Source organism: Dreissena polymorpha, chromosome 2 (genome assembly GCF_020536995.1).
Source record: "Dreissena polymorpha isolate Duluth1 chromosome 2, UMN_Dpol_1.0, whole genome shotgun sequence".
NCBI classification, from domain to species: Eukaryota; Metazoa; Mollusca; class Bivalvia; order Myida; family Dreissenidae; genus Dreissena; species Dreissena polymorpha.
In genome coordinates, this window is record NC_068356.1 from 1,517,738 (window position 1) to 1,541,452 (window position 23,715).

The 23,715-nt window shown below is 36.1% G+C and overlaps 2 protein-coding genes across 4 annotated transcripts in view; one reads left to right on the forward strand and one right to left on the reverse strand.

Annotated features, from left to right (window-relative positions):
• Nucleotides 1-2,877: 2,877 nt before the first annotated feature.
• LOC127865593 (protein disulfide isomerase CRELD2-like) lies at nt 2,878-20,614 on the forward strand. Of its 2 annotated transcripts, none has more exons than XM_052405451.1 (6): nt 2,878-3,184; nt 6,495-6,653; nt 6,902-7,105; nt 17,507-17,629; nt 18,552-18,707; nt 20,315-20,614. In XM_052405451.1, the coding sequence occupies exons 1-6, from the start codon at nt 3,112-3,114 to the stop codon at nt 20,452-20,454; spliced, it is 855 nt and encodes a 284-aa protein (XP_052261411.1). In that variant the 5' UTR covers nt 2,878-3,111; the 3' UTR covers nt 20,455-20,614. The 2 variants fall into 2 exon arrangements, with proteins under 2 accessions (XP_052261411.1, XP_052261410.1); XM_052405450.1 differs by having other exon boundaries at nt 2,880-3,184; nt 17,504-17,629.
• A 2,660-nt stretch (nt 20,615-23,274) lies between these two features.
• Nucleotides 23,275-23,715, reverse strand: part of LOC127865590 (uncharacterized) — a 14,018-nt gene continuing 13,577 nt past the window's right edge. For both annotated transcript variants that reach the window (XM_052405446.1, XM_052405445.1), the window contains 2 exons: nt 23,658-23,715; nt 23,275-23,520 (listed from right to left, as the gene is read on the reverse strand). The exon at nt 23,658-23,715 is cut by the window's right edge and continues 27 nt beyond it. In XM_052405446.1, the coding sequence (XP_052261406.1) occupies nt 23,390-23,520; nt 23,658-23,715 (189 nt within the window). In that variant the 3' untranslated portion in view covers nt 23,275-23,389. The remainder of the gene's footprint in view (nt 23,521-23,657) is intronic.

Here is a 23,715-nt window from a genome sequence, read left to right on the forward strand (position 1 = left end):
GTGGACATGTGGAGCATGTCCTCGTAAAGCAAACTCCTGAAACGCCTCGCATGTGAGTACTGTAATTAACAAATAACAACACAATTCACATGCATCCCGTTTTTATGTTACGTTAAGTCTTAAATGGAAACCTGGACTTATTCTATGCTTATACTCAGTAACTGCAACGTTTGTCACTGTTTAGGCAATACATCTAAGGGATTACCATAACTGACATTAAATCGATGAATTTAAAATGCTTTTTGTAATTCGTTGAGGGACCGTCAACCGCGATTGACGAAAAAAGAAAAGTTCTAAAATACCGTATTTTTTTACAATTATAAGTTTATATTAGATTTTTTTTTTAACATTTAAATCAAAACTTTTTTTTCAAACATTTTATTTTGCAAACAAGTACATATACAATATAAATTGTAACAATTATGATTTGCAATATGACACAACAAAAAAAGCAAGCATGTTATGCGACCAACTCATATCTTAAGTTATATATAGTTGTGTGTTTGAAAGGAAAGCATGTACAAAGTACATTAAAAGAAAAAAAACATCTTCCAATTTGGAAGGACAACAAAAGAATGTGTACATAGTTGTAACAGATGAAAAAAGCATAGAGAGGCGGTAATGGGTACATATAGTATATATAAAATAACACAGAGTATATAAAAAGGAAAAACAACAACATCTTTCCTTGTTAGAAGACAACAAAGAATGTGTACATGTGCATGGTAATAACATTTTATAAAGGCACAGAGAAGCAATAATGTGTGCATATTGTTATAGTATATATATTATAACACAAAGTACATAAAAGGAAAAACAACAACGTCTTTCAGTGAGTGAGAAGACAACAAGGAATGTGTAATAACATTTTAGAATGGTGCAGAGAAGCAATAATAGATGCATATGGTTATAGTATATAACCCATAGGTCTTACATTTTATTTGAATAACGGTACGCTTTCAATAGCAGCAGTAAACAATGCTTTAAACTACATCAATCATTAAATTAAATTCTAAGTTTGTGAGAACATAGCATTAAACTGTTCCCACTCACTGTCAAAGGCATCTAACTTATTTTGTGAAATCGATATTTTTCTCAAATTGTCATATTCATACTAAGTGTATATCTTTGCTCCGGTTATGCTTGGAATGCATTTATTCATTTAACACTTGTACAAGTATACTTTAATAAACAAAATAACATTATTTAAGGCTTTAGCAGACATACTTGAATATCCAAGTAGAAAGATGGTCATGTTAATGAAAGGAAAAGATTGTTCTGGTAGCATTTCAACAATAATTGCTTTAGATATATGACATTACCAGAATAAATGTTCTAAATTTTCCTCACTTTGTTTACAAAATGAACATAATGGGTCATCAATAATTTTCATTTTATGCAAAAGACTATTTGTTCCCAATATCCTGTGAATTAACCTATATTGGAACCACTGAACCTTTACATCTTTGGTTTTTAAAAATGGTAGCTCAAATAAACATTATTATTAGTATTATTAATGTTTGACAATTTTAAGCCTATTACTGGCTCAATAATACAGGTAAAGTGTGCGTTCGCAAAGTGTGTATTTCTTTACTGGATTTTGTTTGCTCGGTATTTGTTTCTTAGTTTACCGGAAATTTATTGTTTCGCTGTTTGTTTTTAAGTTTGGGGTTTTAAGCTGGTGTTCAGATTGTTTAATGGTAATTTTTTTAAGCTGGAAGCTTTTTTTTTGTACCGAATATTTTTGGTTTGCTGATCGTTTCTTTCATTTACGTTGGCCTGCTGCATAGTCGGCGATATCCGAACATTTACGAGTAAACGCGAGATTGGCTTCGGGCAGAGTCGGAAGCACGACGTAGTTCTCACGAGCTGCCCGAAGCCAATATCGCGTTTGCTCGTAAATGTTCGGATATCGTCGCGAGAAATTCACATTGAATATATTGTCTGACAAAAAACGAGCATTTTGTATCTCGTTAAATCTATGTTACCAGACGGCATCTAGCGTTGAAATTTTGGCTTTTGCTATATGGAACACTGATTTGTTATGGGTTAACTTTATTTAACGAACTATTTTACGAACTATTCGTTGATTTTGAGTATTTATGTGGCTTTAAGTTATTTATGAGTTTATTTGAGGAGGTGGTATGTTAAATTCCCATCAGTATAATGTATCGATAAATTTGATTATGATGTTCAAAATATATAATGTTGATTAAATTTAAAGTGCAATATCGTGCATTTTTTATATTTAAAACTCAATCAAATCCGGAGATAACTCCTCGCTGAGAAAATTGGGTGTTGGCGAGTCGTGCAGTGAATTGACACAAACAAGAAACTAATCGCTATACTATGGCCATCGTTATCTCCACTGACGACACCTGCATAGCGCCCCTATCACCAAAACGTGACCGCCTATACTACTGTAGGACGAGGCCGCGCAAACAACACGCTGGACTCATGTCTCATTCGGGGTACGTTGGAGCTTAATTCAGCATTATGTGAGGAGAAGCTGTTGTTTCTAGTTTTCTTATTTTGTCACTAGTCTATTGACACAAGTAACGTATATATCAGCCGCTTCGTGTGACAATGTGTTTGATGCCATATGAGGCCATCGTAGCTGCAGACGCGCCTGTGCATTTGCCCAGTCTGATCAGGAGTGACCCTGTCCACGAATGAGACCAAGACACTTTTCGTGACTCTATTGTCGACAGGGTAGCTCTGCAAAGACTGCGTGATTGTGCAGGCTAGTCTTAAGCTATGCTTGCTGCTTATTTGATAAATAAATGCTATGTAGTTTTACAGTTTCACATGCACTCGAGAATAAACCTCAACATTGCTGTTTATGTTAAACACAAGACACCAGGTAATTATATTGCCTGGCCTTATGTTTATTTCCCACAATTTACTAATCGGTAAACTGCATATTAAAACGTGGGAGATTTCTCCAATTAATACCAGATTTATTAATTAAATATACAAGTGGTTTAAATCGCCCATCTTACCTTATCCACGATGGATGTTGACGCAAACAACCTGACATAAAGAACGTCTAGGCCATGTGTTACGGACAAGTCGCAGTGAAAACATAACAGCATAGTGATCAACATCGCGATGGAAGTGAAACTAGACATGCAAGTTAAACTAGAGAAACTCTTTGGAGTAATGTGGGCGTTCAGTATGGCAGGTGAGAGGATATACAAATACATGAATGTGGGGAAACTGCGGGAATAATCAAACACACCCATGCTGGATATGAAAAAAAAGCTTTGCAAATTGGTCTAATAAATTAAACGTTTGGTGCAAAGTGCTGCTCGATTGGTCAGTGTTAGCTCAGTTTCTACTTAAACCGTAAATGGCCGGGTGCCTTTTAGCGTACTTTCCGTACACGGGGTACATTGAAGTATAATCAAGAGTACCCGGGGTACTTTTAAGAACTACTCGAGCCGACAACGACCAATGGAGACAAAGGGAGACATTCGCTGGAACATCTTATCGGCCGAGGGCCAGTTATGTGGTTGAATCAAGAAATAGTAAATTTTGTAAATGTTTATTCCAAATTCGAATTCGAATATGATATATCAACTTATTTTACTTAAACGTTACTTACTTAAACGTTCTTGCGTGCGCCAAAATTAAGAAAGAAATGTTTAAAATCAAAATGCAAAATTAAAATGCAATTATCTTAATCATATTTTACGTTAAAGTGATATTATGGGCATCTAACAGTTTATAGGTGTCTATCGCAACCGTTGTTTATTTTTGGTGTTTTCACTTCATATACACTTGTATTTGTTAATGCAGCATCAACATACTAAAACATTATCCCGGAAAGAGAAAAAATAATCAATTTGAATATCAACCGTACTTTCGTTTGACAACTGATCATGCATGTACGATGTGATACTAAATTTAGTTTAAGTGCAGATTCGTTCATACGACACAAAAACACAATTGTGTTTTACGGATCATTTCGGCTTACAGGACTGGATGGGTCACGTAAGTATATCGAATCTAAAATATATTTTTTTATAAACACTTGTAGCAAGATGAGTTGCAGATAATTGGTCAGTAACCACATTTTAACTAACTCTTTTGACCTGTTAATTCTTTTCAGCTCAATTAAACAGTGAAAAATGCCCATAATATCACTTTAATGTAAAAGCCCCCATCATTTTCCTTTTGTACACTTACAATGAAATGCCAAAACCAAAAGGTTGATAAAAGTGTTTATAAAATGGCTGAGCCGTTCGAATCAGACCTATTGATTCGGCGCAGTACCTCTGAATACACTGGTAGTTTTCCAGTATAATCGAGAATCTATCAAGATTTGAGCAAAACTGCATATTTTGGTTTCAGGAAGTGTATTCGAAATATCATTTCAAACCTAAATTATTTTAGTATTTTCGTCATTTGCGTCGCTTCAGGGATTAACATTCCAAATATTATTAACTGTTACCAAATACAAAAAATTTATTATTTTATATTTTAAGTAATCCTGATACCGATTTGCTAGTTTGATATGAATCATTTTACCCCAGGTTGATAAAAGTCATGCAAATCACTAAAGTTTGCGAATATATTTATTTCTTTATATAAGTTTGTGCTTTTAAACTTAAACAAGCACAGTTGAATCAGAAAACAACAACTATTATCGTTTGTAAAATATAAATGTTATTAATGACAATTTTTGGCTTTTTATGTAAGAGATTTCAGTTTTTGAAATATACTCTCACACATTGGCATATAATAGAAATAATATTTAAAACGGAATAATTTTGAACTAATCTTGAAAAGCAAAAGAGTCAATTAAACATTTATAAATTATTATTGATACTTGTCGCAGAATAAAACATTTATGGATGATAACAAAACACAAAGGGAAACTTCAGGTCCACATGAGTCAGAAACAGCCATTTATTTAATTTAAGCTGTACCAGAGGTTGAGCGTTTAATGTGTATGAGTGTTCTATTATAGAAACATAACACACAAGTACTGAATTGTCTTCTGTTTTCGCTAAACTTTGTTGTCAACCCATAGTTTGCGTTCAACTCCAAAGAACGTTACCTTTGGAACGCACGTTGCTGTCAGCCCGGCTTTGTTTTTTTAACACTTTGCATCGTATTCCTTGTGTGTTGTTAGTGATAATAAAAAGTGATCTTCCTCACTAACACCATCATCAATCGCAGAGAATCACCATCATCATCATCAACAACATCATATTCTTTAATCATCATTAACAACCGCATACAGCCATTATCCCCATCCTCGTCGCCATCAAGACTGTATAGTGAAATGAATCCAAACCGTCATCATTTAAGAATCATAGCTTCGAAATTAGCATGTTATAATACTCCATTAAGATATCATCATTATGTGATCACTAAAGGGGCTTTGTCACGTTTTGGTAAATTAAACTAAACTAAAACTAAAAAAATGTTTCGGATTCGCAAATTTTCGTTCTAGGCATGGTATTTGTGAGGAAACAGTAATACAGAACATTTACCATGCTCTAAAATATCCATTATACATTTGTATGCATCGTTTGACGATTTAAAAACCTGAAATTTATAAAGCGTTGCAACCCAAAACGATTGAATAATTTGGAGAGTTCTGTTGTTGTCGCTATATTTTGCTATACTACGAGGATTACTCATATGAAGTATAACAAACGTCTCTCATTGCATGAGCTCGGATGGCCGAGTGGTCAAAGCGATATTCTTTTACTCCAGGTCTCCAGGAGTCAGTGGTGCGAGCCCAGTTGAGGGTTACTTCTTTTCCTTTTTTTATATTATTCTTGTTTTTTACTGGAGCTTTTTAGATCCAATGTTTACATTTATCATTATAAAGCATTTAATGACAAACTTTAATACATGAAAAAATCTGTGAAAAGGCCCCTTTAACCACTTGTTCCATAGCAAACATTTACTAATCAGACACGATTATGCCTGTTTGTTCCAAATCAAAACGAAAGGGTATTAACCGATGCTTGCAAAATTGATAATGTGTTGATGAGAAACTGCTTCTGATTGTGCTGATTTTAATCATGAGGGTGATGATGATGATGATAATGATGATGATGAGGGTGATGATGATTATGATGATGAGGGTGATGATGATGATGGTAGATATGAGGATGGTGAGTTTGGCGATGGTTAATAAAGAAGATATTGATTTATACGATGATAATGAGGTTGAACTATGACAACGACGATGATGATGATGACGACGACTATTATTATAAGGATGGGTCGGCCGAAATGATAATGTACTGGGCACAACAAACGTGGGTTTCGTTTAATTATATTTATGTACTACTTCAACGCACTGTGGTCGCTCTTGGGTTTTGAAGGCCGAAGCTGGGTTAACACCAAAGTGCGGTATTACCATGCACTATGTTTACCAACTACCGTCTTCAAAACTTGTAAAATATACACTCGAGTCTACTTAAAACGAGTGTTGCTTTAATCATTTTATAGTTGCTCTTCCCCTGCAGTGCTGGCGCCGGTGCTGGCCCAGTTTCCCATGCAGACCGGGATGGATTGCGGCTACCAGATGATTCCATGCGCCAACGGATACACGATCAACGCTCATGGATGCAGAGTGTGCGCAACGTCTGGTTCCGGGCCTCTCAATGGACCGGCAGGACCTTCCGGTATGCTTCACATGGCATTTTACACGTATCACATGGACACAGAAATGACCCCCTCTTAAGGACGAACTTATTCAAGTGCATATTAAGTACAATACAGTATCTTAATAAATACGTCTTTTATGATGGTTCAAATAACAAATTTATTTTCTGATATAAATGCATGTACATAAATCTTTTGTTCGATGTATGCGTTATGATAAAACACTTGTTATCGAGTCTGATTTACTTTATGTTGTGTTTACCCGAAGGTATGAATATGCATCCCGGGGGTGACCCATTGCACCAGGGCGGGGCCTCCTTGACCATTGGTTCTATGACAAACGCGCAGACCTACTCGAACAGTTTCATAACGGCGTGTGTGGTAGGAACGGTATGCGACCTTCATTGTGACAGCGGCTACCTCAACGGACCAATGAACTCTTGCCAGTTCTGTATCTGCGCGCCTAGCAACGGTACGGATATGATATCATCGTTTATATGCTTTCTGCGTGGTTTGCTATCATATAAGAATGGCCTTAATAGTCGGTGAGTGACAGCCCATGAATTATTTTAAATCATTATCAAGTTGGCTTTTTATTTTCCGATGTACACGTTTATCGTCCGATCTTCACCAAACTTGATGAAGAGTCTGTGGACATAATATTATTATATAACGAATGTTTATTGAAAAGCTTAATTGTTATTGTATGTATTGGGTAGTTTAAAGCGAGAATATACGATTTTTTATATGTGTTAAATTGTAATATATTGATAAAATATGTTACAATAACACAAAATAGGCAAGAAAAATTATACATTTAAGACGAATTTCATTAAATTAGTCCAGTCGATTTGTGCAGATTTTCACCAGAATTGTTCAAGCTGTGATAAAAGCATGAAAATTTGCAGAATACTAGCTAAGAGCATACTGATCAATATCAGATATGGCCCCATTCTCAAAAATTTGCATAAAGGTGTAAGGCGGCCATTTTAAAATGGCGGCCGCCAAATTTCCAAAAAAATACATTTAAAAATTCATCATTTTTTTTTAGTGTATCAAATGACCTGACATCTTGTATTTACCATACAAATGACCTTATCAATGTTATCAAAACACCAAACAAACAAAAATATGATCAAATTAAAATGCGGCCATCTCGAAATATAAAATTCTAGCCACTTTTGTCAAAATCAATGAAAAATATTATATTAAACTGTCTTGAACATGTTTACGATCCATTTGAAACATTCACTGCAAACATAATAACAATAGCAAGTGATTGGTATAATTGGAATAGTTTTTGAAACAAATTTAGGTTAATTAAGAGTTCACTATCCGTAAACAACACAGATCACATGTGCATGATCAAATAAACATTTATTGTCAATTCAAAAGTACAAGTAAATGTATTAATTCCCTATCACATTGCCCTCCACATTTACATAGAGCTGTGCCGCCCAAAGCTGCTTGAACACACTTGCAACGTCCTCGGCAGCCATTTTCACTTTTGCATCCACATCTGATGAGTTCAGCACAAGAATCTGAAGCTTGCTGCAAGGATGTTCAGAAAGGTTCTCACATTCCATCTTTGTTGCCCTTCGAACCCCAGGAGCTAGGTGGTTGGGGCTCTTGTTGTTTGCTAAGTGACTGTCCCCAGCAAAATCCTGCGTGGTAAGCCGCTCTCTTGATGTGTTGGTGTAACGCGGCAGAGCTTATCGATTGCACGCCCTTTTCGAGTAAAAAGATCTTTTATTGCCTCATCTACAGTTATGCACTCACTGCTCCTTTCATACAACACAACAAAACTTCAATGTGTGAAGTACATTCATTGATTATATTGATATCTGGCTTATCACTCAATGTTTCGAAATATTTAGTCACTTCATCAAATACAGACCATGTTTCCCATGCAGTCTTCTTTCCACGATTGGGAAAGGATGACACTTGGTCACAACCGCTAAAGGCATGAAAGAAAAGAAGTGCACTGGACTTGGAAAGTCCCAAATTGGCAGCGATTTCATGAACTGGTATGTATCTTAGATTTTTACCGACTCCAAATGCTATCCGCAAGGTAAGTATGTTCAGTTTATGCACAATCGATATTGCAATGGCAACAACATCAGTATCTACGGTTCTGATCATTATTTGACGCATACCAGTTTGTACTGTATCCTTAACGTGTAACATGATGCGCGTGTCTGCCTCTTCATGGTTACACAGTGATATTTGACTTGTATCCTTGCTTGGGCAATAGCATACAACTTCCATTCTGAGTGTCGAGACCACTATCTTGTCATCTGCTGCTTTAAATGTCGATAACTGTTCAGCTAGATAGGTAAATAACTCCGTCTTATTGTCATCAATGCTAAGAAAGGATTCCCATTTTCCTGGAATGGCTGAATCTGCCTGAACACGCCTTCTTATTCCTTTTCCACGCTTGCCACGAGTTGAAGCTTTCAAACTGTCTTCGCGATATTCATCCCATACAACATCAACTCTGCTACACGTCTTCCAATTGGTTGTCAATATAAGGTAGAAAAACGTTTTTTTGCATAATCATTGAACGTCTTGCAGAATTTTGGCGACATCATATTGACAAGTACAGCTCCGTCTAAGATCAAAGCTTCTATCTCAGGACATTCAGTTTGTGATGTGATGATCTTCTCTAGAGGCACTAACAAAGCTGACTTTGAACCGATTCTCAACTGTCCGAATTGTGAAAGAGAAGGTGGATACGCTTGATTCTCATGACGAAAGAATCCGTTAAGATTACCGTCACGAACCTGACAAGAGACATACAACTGAGAAAATAACAATTTTGTTTCAGTGAACTAATTTGCTTTTTATCCTTTGCGACAACCTTAAATTCTTGACGACTGAATAGATGTAATTTGTTTTGTTTTATGGGATCAGAAAGTGGTTAAGTTCGATTGTCCAATCTGTCCCGTATATATTCCTGGTATTGATTCTTCCCAATCTGTTCAATATTTCGTATTGTATTTGCAACCTTCAGATCAAGGATGTCACGCTTGCCTAGGACTGAAAGATCCTCACATTCTTCCAAGAATGAATTACCCATTTCCTCAAGAGTATTTGTCATCGCTTGGACTTGTTGAACAAATGAATTCTGTTTACTTTCTACTTGCTTATGGTGTTTTATATCCGGCCCTTTAGTTTGTTCTTGCTTGATACGTTCTTGTGAAATCTCAAACTCATGGACAACACGAGCCATTTCTGGACCACATACTTTCCATCGTAGAAGTTGAGATGCATTCTCTGTAATCCCGATAACTCCACCATCTCCCTTCACTAATTTGTTATTTTGCTCATGAGCATGGTCGATAGCTATTGCAGAAAATGCGTGGTGAGTTTTTTGTACAACAAAATGACCTTTCTTGAATTCTGTCGCTATACTTGGTGCGCTGTACTTGGTGCGCTATACGCTGTCCAATGCTATCATATCTCTCACATGAATAGGGAGCAAACGAGTGTAATTTGGATGGTCCAAAGCGAAAAACCAGGGAATTAACATGGTTAAAGATTCTTTATACACCTCAAAATTTCTTTCTCAAAGAGACCTGACAAAGATAAGAATTATCAGTTCAAACTTCAATGTAAGTGACCAGAATTTAAACAGTGGACTTTCCATTTCTCTTCTTTCTTTCCACTCCTCATCGACACTGTCTAAGAATTGAGTATAGGCTTTATGCATCAAAATTTGTAATGAGCAAGCAGTTAGCTGGTGCGCATGTCGGGTTCTAGTTACATGTGATGACTTAAGGAATGAGTCTGCTGTACCGGCAGATGCAACATTAGACTGACTTAACGCATTCACCCAGCCACTATCCTGTAGCCAATACCCAATCGTTCTCAAAGCAGCAATCTCTATGTGAAGACCACCAAACATCACTACAATAAGATTCTCTCAGTATCTCTCAGGCCAAATCCATTGAATGTTTTTGGCAAGGGTATAAAGTGGCTGATCACATGCCATAACAGGTATTTGTCCTGGATTAAAAAAATTGACACACTCTTTGATAATTTAGTGCCGAATCATTGCAGCAGACTTTGCCTCTTCCTGAAACAAGGGTAATACGGAACTAATGTCCAAAGGAATGGCCTTAACCAAATGACTCTGAAATAAATTTGCATGGAAGGCAGACCATGTCATTGTATCCTTGTCTTTATCATCACCTTTTTCGATCTCCTGGCGTACATGATTAAGCCACCTGTAAATTAGCAAGATTAAGCACAATTAAGCATACATATAAACATAAATATGTTCAGATAGAAAATATTAAGTTTGATGCTATATCCAGAATTGCATTATCAAACAATGGTAAGTGCTGCATAGATATAAAATGTATGTTTGTATTTATGTTCGAAATGGCTATTAAGCAAATGTGTGAAAATATATGCGCTAGTGTTATTTTTTGCTACATGCTTTTATATAAATTATAAGCTCTACTCATAAAATATACCTATACTCTAAGTATTGTGCATCACTGAAATGGTCTGCATGGATCATCAATCGTCCTTCCAAAAGTGGTACAGCAGCTGGCTCCTTCGGGAGAATGACAGGTGGTACTATTGAGTATCTTTCTGGTAATGGTTTTATATTGTCTCCTTTCAGTTTTTCATTAATAAAGATCCCTTCTCTGTCAGTACCTAGGTAATCAACTTCTGGGTGTTATAATAGAGAAATCGCTGTTCCATGCAATGATCCTTTAGCTGTAGCCGAGCTTGGATTGTGGTCAATATTATCAACTGCTTTGGTTGTAAAAATATGGCCACGAAGTTTTGCTGGACACACAAAATCATCATTTTGAAATCTGTAACAAATAGAATTTCCCATAGCTGTCGATATATTGGGAGTGTTTTAATTCTCTATTGACGTATCTTACGTCATTTAGATAGACCAGTATTGCTCTGTTTAAGCCTCCCAGTTATTTACACAAGCATGTGCTGGCATGACAGAGGTTGCGAAAGCAATTGCTAAGCGCGTCGCGTGAATTACTACAGAACATTTTAGTCTGGCATCCAGAATAGATATGTGCATGTATTGAGTTGAAAAATAATTGACATTGTAAGCGTTTGTAATTTTAATGAAAAAAAGATTACCTACTATTAATAAAAAAATAATTTTAAAAATGCATTTTTTGGCAATTTCAAAAAATGTAATTTTTAAAATGGCCGCTTTTTAAGATGGCCGTCTTATTTTTACCAATTTAAGAAGTTTATTGATTGGGGATATTATTAGAGATTTGTATACCAAATTTTATTGAAATAGATGAAAAAATATAATTGTTATGATTTTTGAAGATTTTTTATGAACAAATTATGGCCGCCATTTTGAAATGGCTGCCAAAGCCGCCATTTTAATTGTTTGAGATGGGTCCATATCCAAAATTAATTGTTATAACCTTAACTCCATTTCTGCAAAGTTTCATGCTTTTATCATTTTGTGAACAATTTTCATACAAATCGACTGAACTAAATGCAGCAAAGACAAATTAGCGCCCCGAGCCGATTGTGACGAAGATATTTCGTACATATTTTCCAACAATAACCAAAGCATTCGTCTTTTTAGTTAGTGTTCGTGTGTCGAATGAATATATATCGTTGCAGGAATTTAAAATGAACCGTTACACTAAATTTAGATTCACATCGTACATGCATAAAATACATGCTGGCGAATTCGACTGTACAGCCTTTTTCGATTTCAGAATTAAATATCTGGCTTATTTCGCATTTTTCGACACATGTTCTTCTTAACTTTTATTTTAATTATATTGAAATATATGTTTAATAAGTTGTTTACACATTTTATATAAATTAATAAATATTTGCCAAAATCGTATAATCTCGCTTTAAGTAAAAAGATTTAATTATTTTACATTAAAAGGTTCGCATGTTCTAGCCTATAGTTTTGAGTATCAAAAAGCCATTGAAGCTGCATAGCTATGGCATCATTTTATTTACATAAAATAGTCCTTTATCAGCATGTCCAACGTTTTTATCAGATCATCGCAAAACAATAAGAAAAACTACTGATTTGAACCCAATGAAAGCTTACGATGGAACTGGTAAAGCCTCTATAACGCTCAAAATCAACAAAAATTTCGTAAAGTATTTCGTAAAATAAAGTTAACACCTAAACAATCAGTGTTTCTTATAGCATTAGCCTCACTTTCAAAGCTAGATGTGGTATGATTAGATATAGGTTTTTGTAGATACAAAATGCTCGTTTTTATTTATTTGTGAAACAATTAATTCCATTTCCTGCGAATATATCTATTCATACGACACACGGACAATAAAATGGTACCATGTTAGTGTTCATGTGTCGTATGAATAGATATCGTTGCGGGAAATTAAAATGGAATTAAATATGCAAAACAATAATAAAAACGAGCATTTTGTATCTACAAACATCTATTTTACCAGACCACATCTGGCGTGGAAATTTCGGCAATTGCCATAAGGAACAATGATTTTTAATTGTTAAGCATTATTTTACGAAATATTGTACGAAATTTTCGTTGATTTTGAGTAGTAATGTTTCTTTAATTATTGCCACATCGAACGCTTTACCAATGTCGGTCGCAGTAATCTTTTAGTCTAACAATGTTCATTCATATTCACCAAACTATATGAAGATCATTATAGACAAACCATCTCATCCAAGTTTGATATTCATCCCAATCGCTCTCAGATTTTATGAGTTATGGCCATTGAATTGTGACCCTCAAATTACATACATTTTTGGTCTCAAATTGAAACGGTCGTTCCTTCACGCCGGGTATGCGGATACTTTTATAACAGATGGCACTTCGATACCAGATAACAACAAAAGCCTGCATGGAGTTCTTCAGCTTTTTTTGCATTTATGTTCTGTTCATTTGGTTTTCAGACACGTAACATTGTTCGGTCGATTAATGGTATAGTACTTCGTATTGCGGAGCAAGAAAGTCGTGAAAAAAAGTGGATTATAAAAAAGAGATTTCAATTTCATCGATAATCGTCATGAATTCAATGACCAGTACGTACAAAATAAAAATACTTGAAAATAAATCAAGAACGTGCAAACTAATCGAAATAAAAGATCAATATGTCCATTAATGTTACAACATATTAAATTTTAGTTGAATAACGTATTTGAGGAGAGTCAAATGTTTTAAGAGTCGGATGCCAAATTTTCATGAACACTTCTTTTACCGATCATCTCAAAGAATGGCACTTCGATTCCAGATAACTCGACACTTTTTACCAGATATAACACACTCTATTTAGTGAATCAGAAATGCAGAATTCGCTGTGGAATACTGCTATAGTAAGCAGACAATAAATAAAAATGTACGTACTGACGTAAATTAAAAATGAATTACCGATACATGTTCTTATCCCTTTGGAATATGATAATAAAAGGGAAAGGGAAGTGTAAAGCTCAATATAAAGGCAGTTTTCCAATCTCTTTAAAATGTTGTGGCTACGCATTAGTATCGTCTTCATGATGCGATTCTAATGAGCACCAATAACAAAGGATTTTATGAGGTGTATTGGCCGCTTTAAGACCTGTTGCTCCCCTTATCTAGAGTCCTGCTATAAGTTCAATTGAACACAGTCGTGTTGATCCACATGATCCGTTGTATTTTCAATTCTCTTAATCTCAATTTACCACATAAAAACAAGTTTATTATTTAGACAATTATTTTCGGTCGTCACTTGAAATATATTACTTCAGAAATAAGCATTTGAATCTTATTTAAAATTTGCACTTATAATATAAATTATATAAATTAATAGTTATACGATTTTTGAAAACGAACAACGCCATTGGTTATATTTTACATGTGTATGTTATTACGTCGTGCATAGATTCCCAATGTGTCGAGCTTGACAATGCAAATTAATTTGTAATTCAAAATGTTTGGTAAGAATAGCCATAATATACATAAATGCATTTCAGGTAGAAGATAAAACTCGGTTATCAGAGTGCCAAACTTGTTGAAAGTCTCTGTCCGAAGTGATCTATATCGGGAATCAAAGTATCCGCAACTTCATGAATACCACATATTAAAACATGCTCTATCTTCGTTTATATTTCATTGAATACTATCAACATTTCAGTATTTGAAGCACAGTGATTACTCTACATGCTGGAATATCAAACAATTTCTTGGCAATATTTCTAAGTAGTTTTATTTTGTTGAAATGTTTACTGTTCATCCAGTGTATGCTGTTTTCCGACCGAATTTTCTGTTTTGGGGGGAAAATCTACCATTCTTCCGTAATGTTTTGCTTTGCAATAGAAAAGGATACACCATGCGACTTGTCTAAAAAAACTAATCTTTATGATATAACTTTAAAAAAACTAATGAACTTACCTCTCGCGTGTGGCTTTTGTTGTTATCTGGTATCGAAGAGCCATCTGTTATCAAAGTATCCGCATACCCAGCGTGTCGTTTATGAAAAACCTCACAATGATATTCTGACTATCCGAGACAATTTTACATTATAGTTTATAAGAACAAGATACAAAAGAAGTTTGATCGTTCGATATGACAAGTCAACATTTTCGCTCTCTATCAAACATCGACTGATTGTTATTTTGCCTTTGTAAAATGTAGTTGTCTGCTTAGAGCTTTATGCTCTTTTTTGTTTTCTAATCACAAAACAAGTGATGTATTCTTTTTCATATTTTAACGTTACTCGTAATAATTTGTAACCTTCATCGAAATAACGATGTTCAACTATACCACAATTACGTGAATATGTCTTGTTATTGTGAATTATGCAAAAATCATAGTTCATTGTCGGGGGAAAGGAAGGACATGTTAACTTTGAGGTACCATTCCGAATGGAATAATTAATTTATTTAAGTTAATATTTAATATTCAACAAATCGTCCCAATTATTGTTGAGTTGCAATCAATATCTTTCCTTCCGGTGCTTTTGAGTAGTGTCATTATTTTGCAAATAACTCTTGTTTCTAAATTTAAAATAAACAAATAATTTACTGGGTAATCACTAGATATTCGTAGTTTCCTTATTTCATAACTCTCTAGCATGCCGAACTACTGAACCTTTAACCCATTTATGCCTTGTGGACTCTCCCAGCCTTGTAAATTTGATCAATTTATTTCCAAAATTAGGGATGTCTTGTATATTTATTTCTATATTTAGAATATTTCTTACAGAAATTCCTTTTAGCAAACAGCGCAGACCCAGATGAGATGCCGCATCATGCGGCGTCTCATCTGGGTCTACGCTGTTTGCCAAGGCCTTTTTTTCTATACGCTAGGCATAAATGGGTTAATTATTTAGGACATCGTTTCGATATCCGGTAGCATTCCACAAAAAGCCAAATAAATCTTATTTGTTTTATTTTTTAAATTCGTAAAACTGACTTTGGATTTCCTTAAAACTGTTAATAAGTTGATAAGGCAGCTTGTTTTTGTTTGACGCTTCCCGTCATGGATTTAACGTGGCTTGATTGATTCCTTTTCGGGTGTGCAGTCAATAATCATGTTAGCGCACTGATCTCTGATCAAACATTGACTGAAACTTGCTGACGTCACGGGCACGCGTTGAGCGTACAGCGTACTGAAAGTGATATAAAACATGTCAAGTGCTACTTGATCTGCATTATGCTGCAGATATTTGCTTTAAAGCGGGTATATACGATCTTGTCAAATATTTATTGATTAATATAAAATGTGTAAAAAACTTATTATACATATATTTCAATATAAACTAAAATAAAAGTTAAGAAGAACATGTGTCGAAAAATGCTAAATAAGCCAGATATTTAATTCTGAAATCGAAAAAGGCTGTACAGCCGAATTCACCAGCATGTATATCATGCATGTACGATGTGAATCTAAATTTAGTTTAACGGTTCATTTGAAATTCCTGCAGCGATATCGATTCATACGACACATGAACACTTACTAAAAAGACGAATGCATCGGTTATTGTAGGAAAATAATTACGAATTATCTTCGTCACAATCGGCTCGGGGCGCTAATTTGTATTTGCTGTATTTTATAAAATTCGTCTTAAATGTATCATTTTTCTTGCATATTGTGTGTTATTATAACATATTTGTATCAATATTTTACAATTCAGCACATATAAAAATCGTATATACCCGCTTTAAATACGATGTGTGGAGACTGTGTGCTCATCTAACTCTGGATTATATTAACATTATTTTGGGGGACAGTCATTAACACTGTGGTTTCGCACGCAGTCTTTATTATAACGCGAAACGGTGGGGACTATTCAATTTTGTTTCAAATTGCGATCAACATCTTACTTTGAATGGCAGTGATGGTCACGTGGTTTGTGGTCAGTACCAACCTGGCCCTCGTCTTAGCCTGGCTTTCTGCAGGTACGTGGTAACGTGCTAGTGACGGCAAAATCAGTAGTTGTGTAGTAAATGTGAAAAATACACATTATGTATTTATCAATTAATAGAAAAAAGAAAGCGTTGCGATGCTAGGTTTGCAATTTTAACTTAAACAACTAACACTTTGGACACTTTTTGAAATTATAGCCGCAATCTCCAGCTATTAAGGTTTTACCGAAAGATTTGCAATTCAGATTGGTATTGGGATGTTTGGGAAGGGGAAGCGGAGTTCCCGATGGAAGCTCTGCTTGTCCCGTATGGCGCCGTATGCGTCTTGATTTGTGCATTGAAACCGGCTGATAATTTTAGCGCGTGTACAAAAAAAAAACTGGGAAGGCTGTATTGAAACTTCTAAAAACACGTCAAATTCATATCGGAGCTTGTTTATAGACGTCGCATATCTTTTGCGTATCAAATAAAGGTGTTGTTCAGCGTATGCGTATATTTATTTTTTAGCAGCCACGTACAAGAATCCCTGTTCGGGATCACCCACCACATGTGACCTGGTTTGCAAAGAAGGTCACGCTAAGGGCCCGGGAGACTGTGAATACTGCCTGTGCACCAATACCTCCCAGTCCGACGGTAAGTACAGACAGTGCATACTGCCTGTGCACCAATACCTCCCATTCCTACGGTAAGTACAGACTGTGCATTATGACTGTGCACCAATACCTCCCAGTCCTACGGTAAGTACAGACTGTGCATACTGACTGTGCAACAATACCTCCCAGCCCTACGGTAAGTACAGACTGTGAATACTGACTGTGCACCAATACCTCCCAGCCCTACGGTAAGTACAGACAGTGAACACTGCCTGTGCACCAATACCTCCCATTCCTACGGTAAGTACAGACTGTGAATACTGCCTGTGCACCAATACCTCCCATTCCTTCGGTAAGTACAGACTGTGAATACTGCCTGTGCACCAATACCTCCCATTCCTACGGTAAGTACAGACTGTGAATACTGCCTGTGCACCAATACCTCCCAGCCCTACGGTAAGTACAGACTGTGAATACTGCCTGTGCACCAATACCTCCCAGCCCTACGGTAAGTACAGACAGTGCATACTGCCTGTGCACCAATACCTCCCAGTCCTACGGTAAGTACAGACTGTGCATACTGCCTGTTCACCAATACCTATCAGCCCTACGGTAAGTACAGACTGTGAATACTGCCTGTGCAACAATACATCCCAGTCCTACGGTAAGTACAGACTGTGCATACTGACTGTGCAAAATACATCCATGTCAAACGGTTAAGTACACATTGTAATTACTGACTGTGTACCAAGGTCTCACAGTCCAAGGACATGTAAAAAATGGAATGAGACCCGTTTTTTAAAAGAAAGAACATACCATGTGACACTTAAGGTTTATAAAAACTGTCCTTTCTTATATACTACGAATATATTGTTTATAGTTGTATGAAGTTTGTATATTTTTGGTTGTAAAGGGCAAATAAACAAACCGTTGTCACTATTTGAGCTGACCTACTGTTGCAGGTTCGACTGCCGCGCCCGCTGTCACTGGGCAACCGAGCGTCTCGGAGGAAGAGTGCATCATGAAGATCACCAATTGTCAGCTGCTGCACCCCTTCGGTTTCATGACGGACGACACATGCGACATGTGTATAGACAAGGACGAAATATATGCGGCATGTAAGTATATATTAACTTATTAGCTAATAACACGAAAGTAATCACTATTGAGCAGTGCACGTAGGCGAAAGTCCGCAAACATTGTCCAACGTATTTCAAATTTTAGATATTTGAATTTAACTTTGTATGTATGAACATCATGTTTAGGTAGATCTATAATGGCAATTGTGTAATACATGTATTATTTTAAATATGGTTTATTCCTTAATTATCATTCAACAATTAGGTTTGTATATGTGTTTATAACATATTTAGTAATGTTGTAAACAAGAGAGTGCTCCACTCCAATCTTGTGCGGTCCACTTCATTAAGCTTACTCGATAGACTTAGACTCAACAGTCCATTGTTATATGTGAAGACTGTCATGGTAACGGAATCAACTGAAACCATCTTAACGCCTATATTCAATATTGAAATAACACAAATAAATGCCTCGCTTATTTAAATATCCACTGAACACAATGTGTTGAAATTAATGCGTATGCATGGTCGTTGAGCGTGACGTATGACGTCATCATTACGCGACACGTGACATTAAAAAAAACATGGAGTTCGTGATTTATTTTGGTATTGGTTAAAAATGTGCTGAATGGCGTATTTAAAAGGAAATATCTAAGTAGAAGCCGTTGACTGAGACTTTTACCGGTCTTTAAACGCTATGCCAAGTTGTTGCAGTTTACACAACACGACCGAATCCGAAAAATTAACGAATTGTAGTATACTTGTACTTATGAGTCGTGTTCTGAGAAAACTGGGCTTAATACATGTGCGTAAAGTGTCGTCCCAGATTAGCCTATGATCAGGGAGGACACTTTCCGCTTTTATGACATTTTTCGTTTAAATGAAGTCGCTTCTTAATAAAAATCCAATTTAGGCGGAAAGTGTCGAACAGCACAGGCTAATCCACAGGGTAATCTGGGACGACACTTTACGCACATGTATTAAGCCCAGTTTTCTCAAAACGCGACTCATATATAGCTACAGTACATGAAATGCCCATAACAACTACCATGCCTCGATATCATGATACATGTATATACATGAACCCCTTATACGCGAATCATTAAATGCGCTTCAATGCAACCCATACACTTTTTGTTGTCGGCGATGGTAGAATACGTGTTGTATTTGCCCATTACACATGATTATGAAAGGTTAGATAAAAGCGCTGTGTAGGTCAATTACACACGGCATTACGTTATTGACATCGAAGTAATATAAGTACATGCAGTATAACTGTAAATTCGATGCTTGCTGATCAAAATGTATTCTAGCCTCGTTCTTGAAAATGTTATGTATGGTAATGTTTCTTTCAAATGAACACAGGCTAATCAGAGACGACACTTTCCGCCTACGCTGGATTTTCGTTCAGAGGAGACCTTTCTTTAAACTTGAAATTTCATATAAGCGGAAAATGTCTGCCCAGATTAGCCTGTGGTAAATGGTTGTCTCTTCTTACAAAAATCCAGTTTAGGCGGAAATCCCTTATCACCGAAGACAACATTTTACGCACTTGCCTTAAGAGCATTTTCTCAAAACGAGGCTTATTTATATAAACGTATGTTATACGAAGAGAGTTGTTTAGTATCACCCTCTGTATATTCTAGCGTTCATCCCGCTCGAGAGGCAGCCCCAGGTTCGGCTTGTGAATCCGTGCATTCAGGGCTTCGATATCTGCATGATCTTCTGTACTTCTGGGTACCGCACAGGGCCCCGCAACTGCCAGTACTGCGCATGTAACAACTGATCTGGAACATCCGGTGACTTGCAAACAGCGGCCCTGGCACCTGGACACTCATGTTGCACTAATTGATTGTGGACTCGAACGAACACTCTTGGTGGCCGTTAATTTTACACTATAAAATCAACATTTCTGTACATTTTACAAATAAACCGATCTGACATAGCACTTTTTTCCATGTCATAATTTCTTATGAATGGGCAGGTTCTAAAGTATTTCAGTCATTTGACGAATAGTTAATCAACTCAAATTTTACTGTTAATTTGCCTTACCAGTATTTAGTGCACATATTAATACCAGTATTTAGTGCACATATTAATACCAGTATTTAGTGCACATATTAATACCAGTATTTAGTGCACATATTAATACCAGTAACTGACAACTATCTTACTTGAATACAGATGGGCGGGGTTAAAATGGCCGTCGAAGAATTTCATACGCATATATTAAAGGGGCCTTTTCACAGATTTTGGCATTTTTTAACTTATTCATTAAATGCTTTATATCGATAAATGTAAACATTGGATCGTAAAAGCTCCATTAAAAAATCAAGAATAATATTAAAAAAAGGAAAAGAACATTGCCCAGACCAGGTTTCGAACCAGTGACCCCTGGAGTCCTGCCAGAGTCCTGAAGTAAAAACGCTTTAGCCTACTGAGCTATTCCGCCGAGTACATATACTTGAAGTATTTTATACCTTATATAAGCAATCTTCGTAGTTTCACAAAATTTAACGACAAAAGCAGAACTCTCCAAATTATTCAATCGTTTCGCGTTGCAACGCTTTATAATTTTAAGGTTTTAAAATCGTCAAAAGATGCATATAATGGCTATATTAGACAATGGTAAATGTTCAGTATTACTGTTTCCTCACAAATATCATAACTAAAACGAAAATTTGCGAATCGGAAACAACTTTTTTCAATTTTGTCAATTTACCAAAGCGTGAAAAGATCCCTTTAAGTTACGTTCCAAAACGTTTCCGACTAAATGTAGCATACTTTATAAAAATGTAATACTTCCCTGAACGTTCCACAGTAATTATAGTAGTGATTGCGGTATGGCTTATGTAGTGATTTTGCTGTAATCACCATTCTTGTGTATTTTATAAATGTGAATGTATCGAATCATATGTATTATTTAATAATTGTTATAAAAAATATAGTTCTGATGACATTGACAATTCCAATCGTCCGACTAATGTTTCCGATTTCTGTATTTGGCGTTGTAAAAGCGCCTTTCGTGTAATTATGAACAAAGAAAAAACCGTTTGAATTAAAAGGATATATTTGTAGATCGAGCATTAATTGACCTATTTATTGACACTAGAAGCATATGCATTAAGACCCGTTTTACAAGAATGATGCAAATATGTGACGCGATATGAGAAAACTGGGCATAATGCAAGTGTGTAAAGTGTCGTCTCTGATTAGCCTGCACAGTCCACACAGGCTTATCAGGGACGACACTTTCCGCATAAAGTGGATTTTTGCTAAGAAGAGACTTCATTTAAACAAAAAATGTCATAAAAGCGGAAAGTGTCGTCCCTGATTAGCCTATGTGGACTTCACGGGTTAATCTGGGACGACACTTTACGCACATGCATTATGCCCAGTTTTCTCAGAACAAGACTCATATCTTTTTCGTCACATTAGTGAGAATTAAGGATATTATTATTCACACAGCACTGTCTAATTATAACCATCTTTCAGGAAGCCAATGATCGCATGCAGTTCACAATTCGTATACGCACACATGCACGTTCAGAATCAACTGCAAAAAGTCCGTTGTTAACACATTATAATCAAGAAGCATATCGTATTTAAGTGAAAGTTGTTTTCTCCGATGGTATCCATCTATCATAGCAAGCGAATTTGGCGCCCTTGAAACATTGAAAAAAATGAGTATGTCCTTCAGATTATGAGTGACTAAGTATTGTTTGAAAAAGTTACACCACTAATGGCGAGGCACGAGCACTCTGGATTTGTGGTATAATACTTGAGACCCTTGTGAGTGATAGCACTTTTCACACTTCCACACGATAGTGGCAATTGTCATGAACATTGCTGTAAAAAAATGACAAAGTCTGCAAAGCGGTTCGGGAGTAAATGTTGTTTTAGAAAAAGAAGATGGACACATGACCGGAATGACGGATGGAAGAAAGACATCATTGTATTCCACAAACACACCATGAGCACGTTATCATCTGGTGAGCTTAATCGTGTGCGTGACGTCGAACACCTATGAGTGGTCTTGGGCCTAATGTTGTCAAGGAACATAACTTGCACATTATCTATGTTAAACCAATCCTCTCAAATGTAATGGTCAATGTATCAAGTTAGCACGTATGATCATAGTTCATCTTCATAAAAAACATAATGTGTTTTTTTTTCGTGTTGGAGATTATTTTAATATAATTTTCCTTGTCTTTTATAATTTTATTTGGAACATTAACTAGGTAAGTAGTAACACAAACTAGAACAATTCGAGTCGGGTGTGTCGATTTTACAGCCCTTAGTCTGCTATATGAAGTGTTATTATAGGTATTAGGGTAGTCAAAATGGCTATTTTTAGTAACAAGCCGATGTGATTTTTCACCTTTTGATCTCAAATTTGGTATTCCTCACATCAATGTGCATGATGGTGTGTCAAAGGTTGTAAATATATCGTGTGGAATCGAAATGGTCTACAATCAGACCGACCGACCGACATGGTACGAACATTTTGACCATTAAGTTAAATATGGCATGTAAGACAATATTTTATAAAACGGTCCAATATGGATTATTCGCCTTGGTTCTCAGCAATAAAAAGGACACGAACCATTCTTTACTTTTATATTCTGTTTCTAACGAATATACACATAACTGAACTGCCTAAAACTCAAAAAGTTGACTTCATAATAACTCAGATCTTTCATCACCATCACGGATTCTAGTTATGCACATGCGCAGAATTGACAGTGTCTGGGTCCGGCGACAAATCCTTTCAGACACTGCAGCGGGCACTGGTTCCGGTGAGACAGACACGGCGTCTGCAGCTCAAAATCATCTTCTTCGGGGTCATCAGCTGCCGAATGTAAACAATTAAATAGTGAACATGTTGTTTTTTTTAAACATAACAACGAATAGTATTTATTTCAAACTGAGATATTTGACGAAGACGCGGTTCGCTGGTCATTAAAACGTAAGACCGGAAGTGCGTACCCAGATCGTCTTTATGACAAGCGCAGTACAGGCAGTCGTCTGGACGGCTCACAAACCC

What these genes read in the sequence shown, in the direction of transcription:
- LOC127865593 (XM_052405450.1), top strand. Translation starts at nt 3,112, where the DNA reads ATGGAAGTGAAACTAGACATGCAAGTTAAACTAGAGAAACTCTTTGGA. An exon ending in TGGACCGGCAGGACCTTCCG is followed by an intron (nt 6,654 to 6,901) that starts GTATGCTTCACA and finishes GTTTACCCGAAG; the next exon opens with GTATGAATATGCATCCCGGG. An exon ending in GGACGAAATATATGCGGCAT is followed by an intron (nt 18,708 to 20,314) that starts GTAAGTATATAT and finishes TGTATATTCTAG; the next exon opens with CGTTCATCCCGCTCGAGAGG.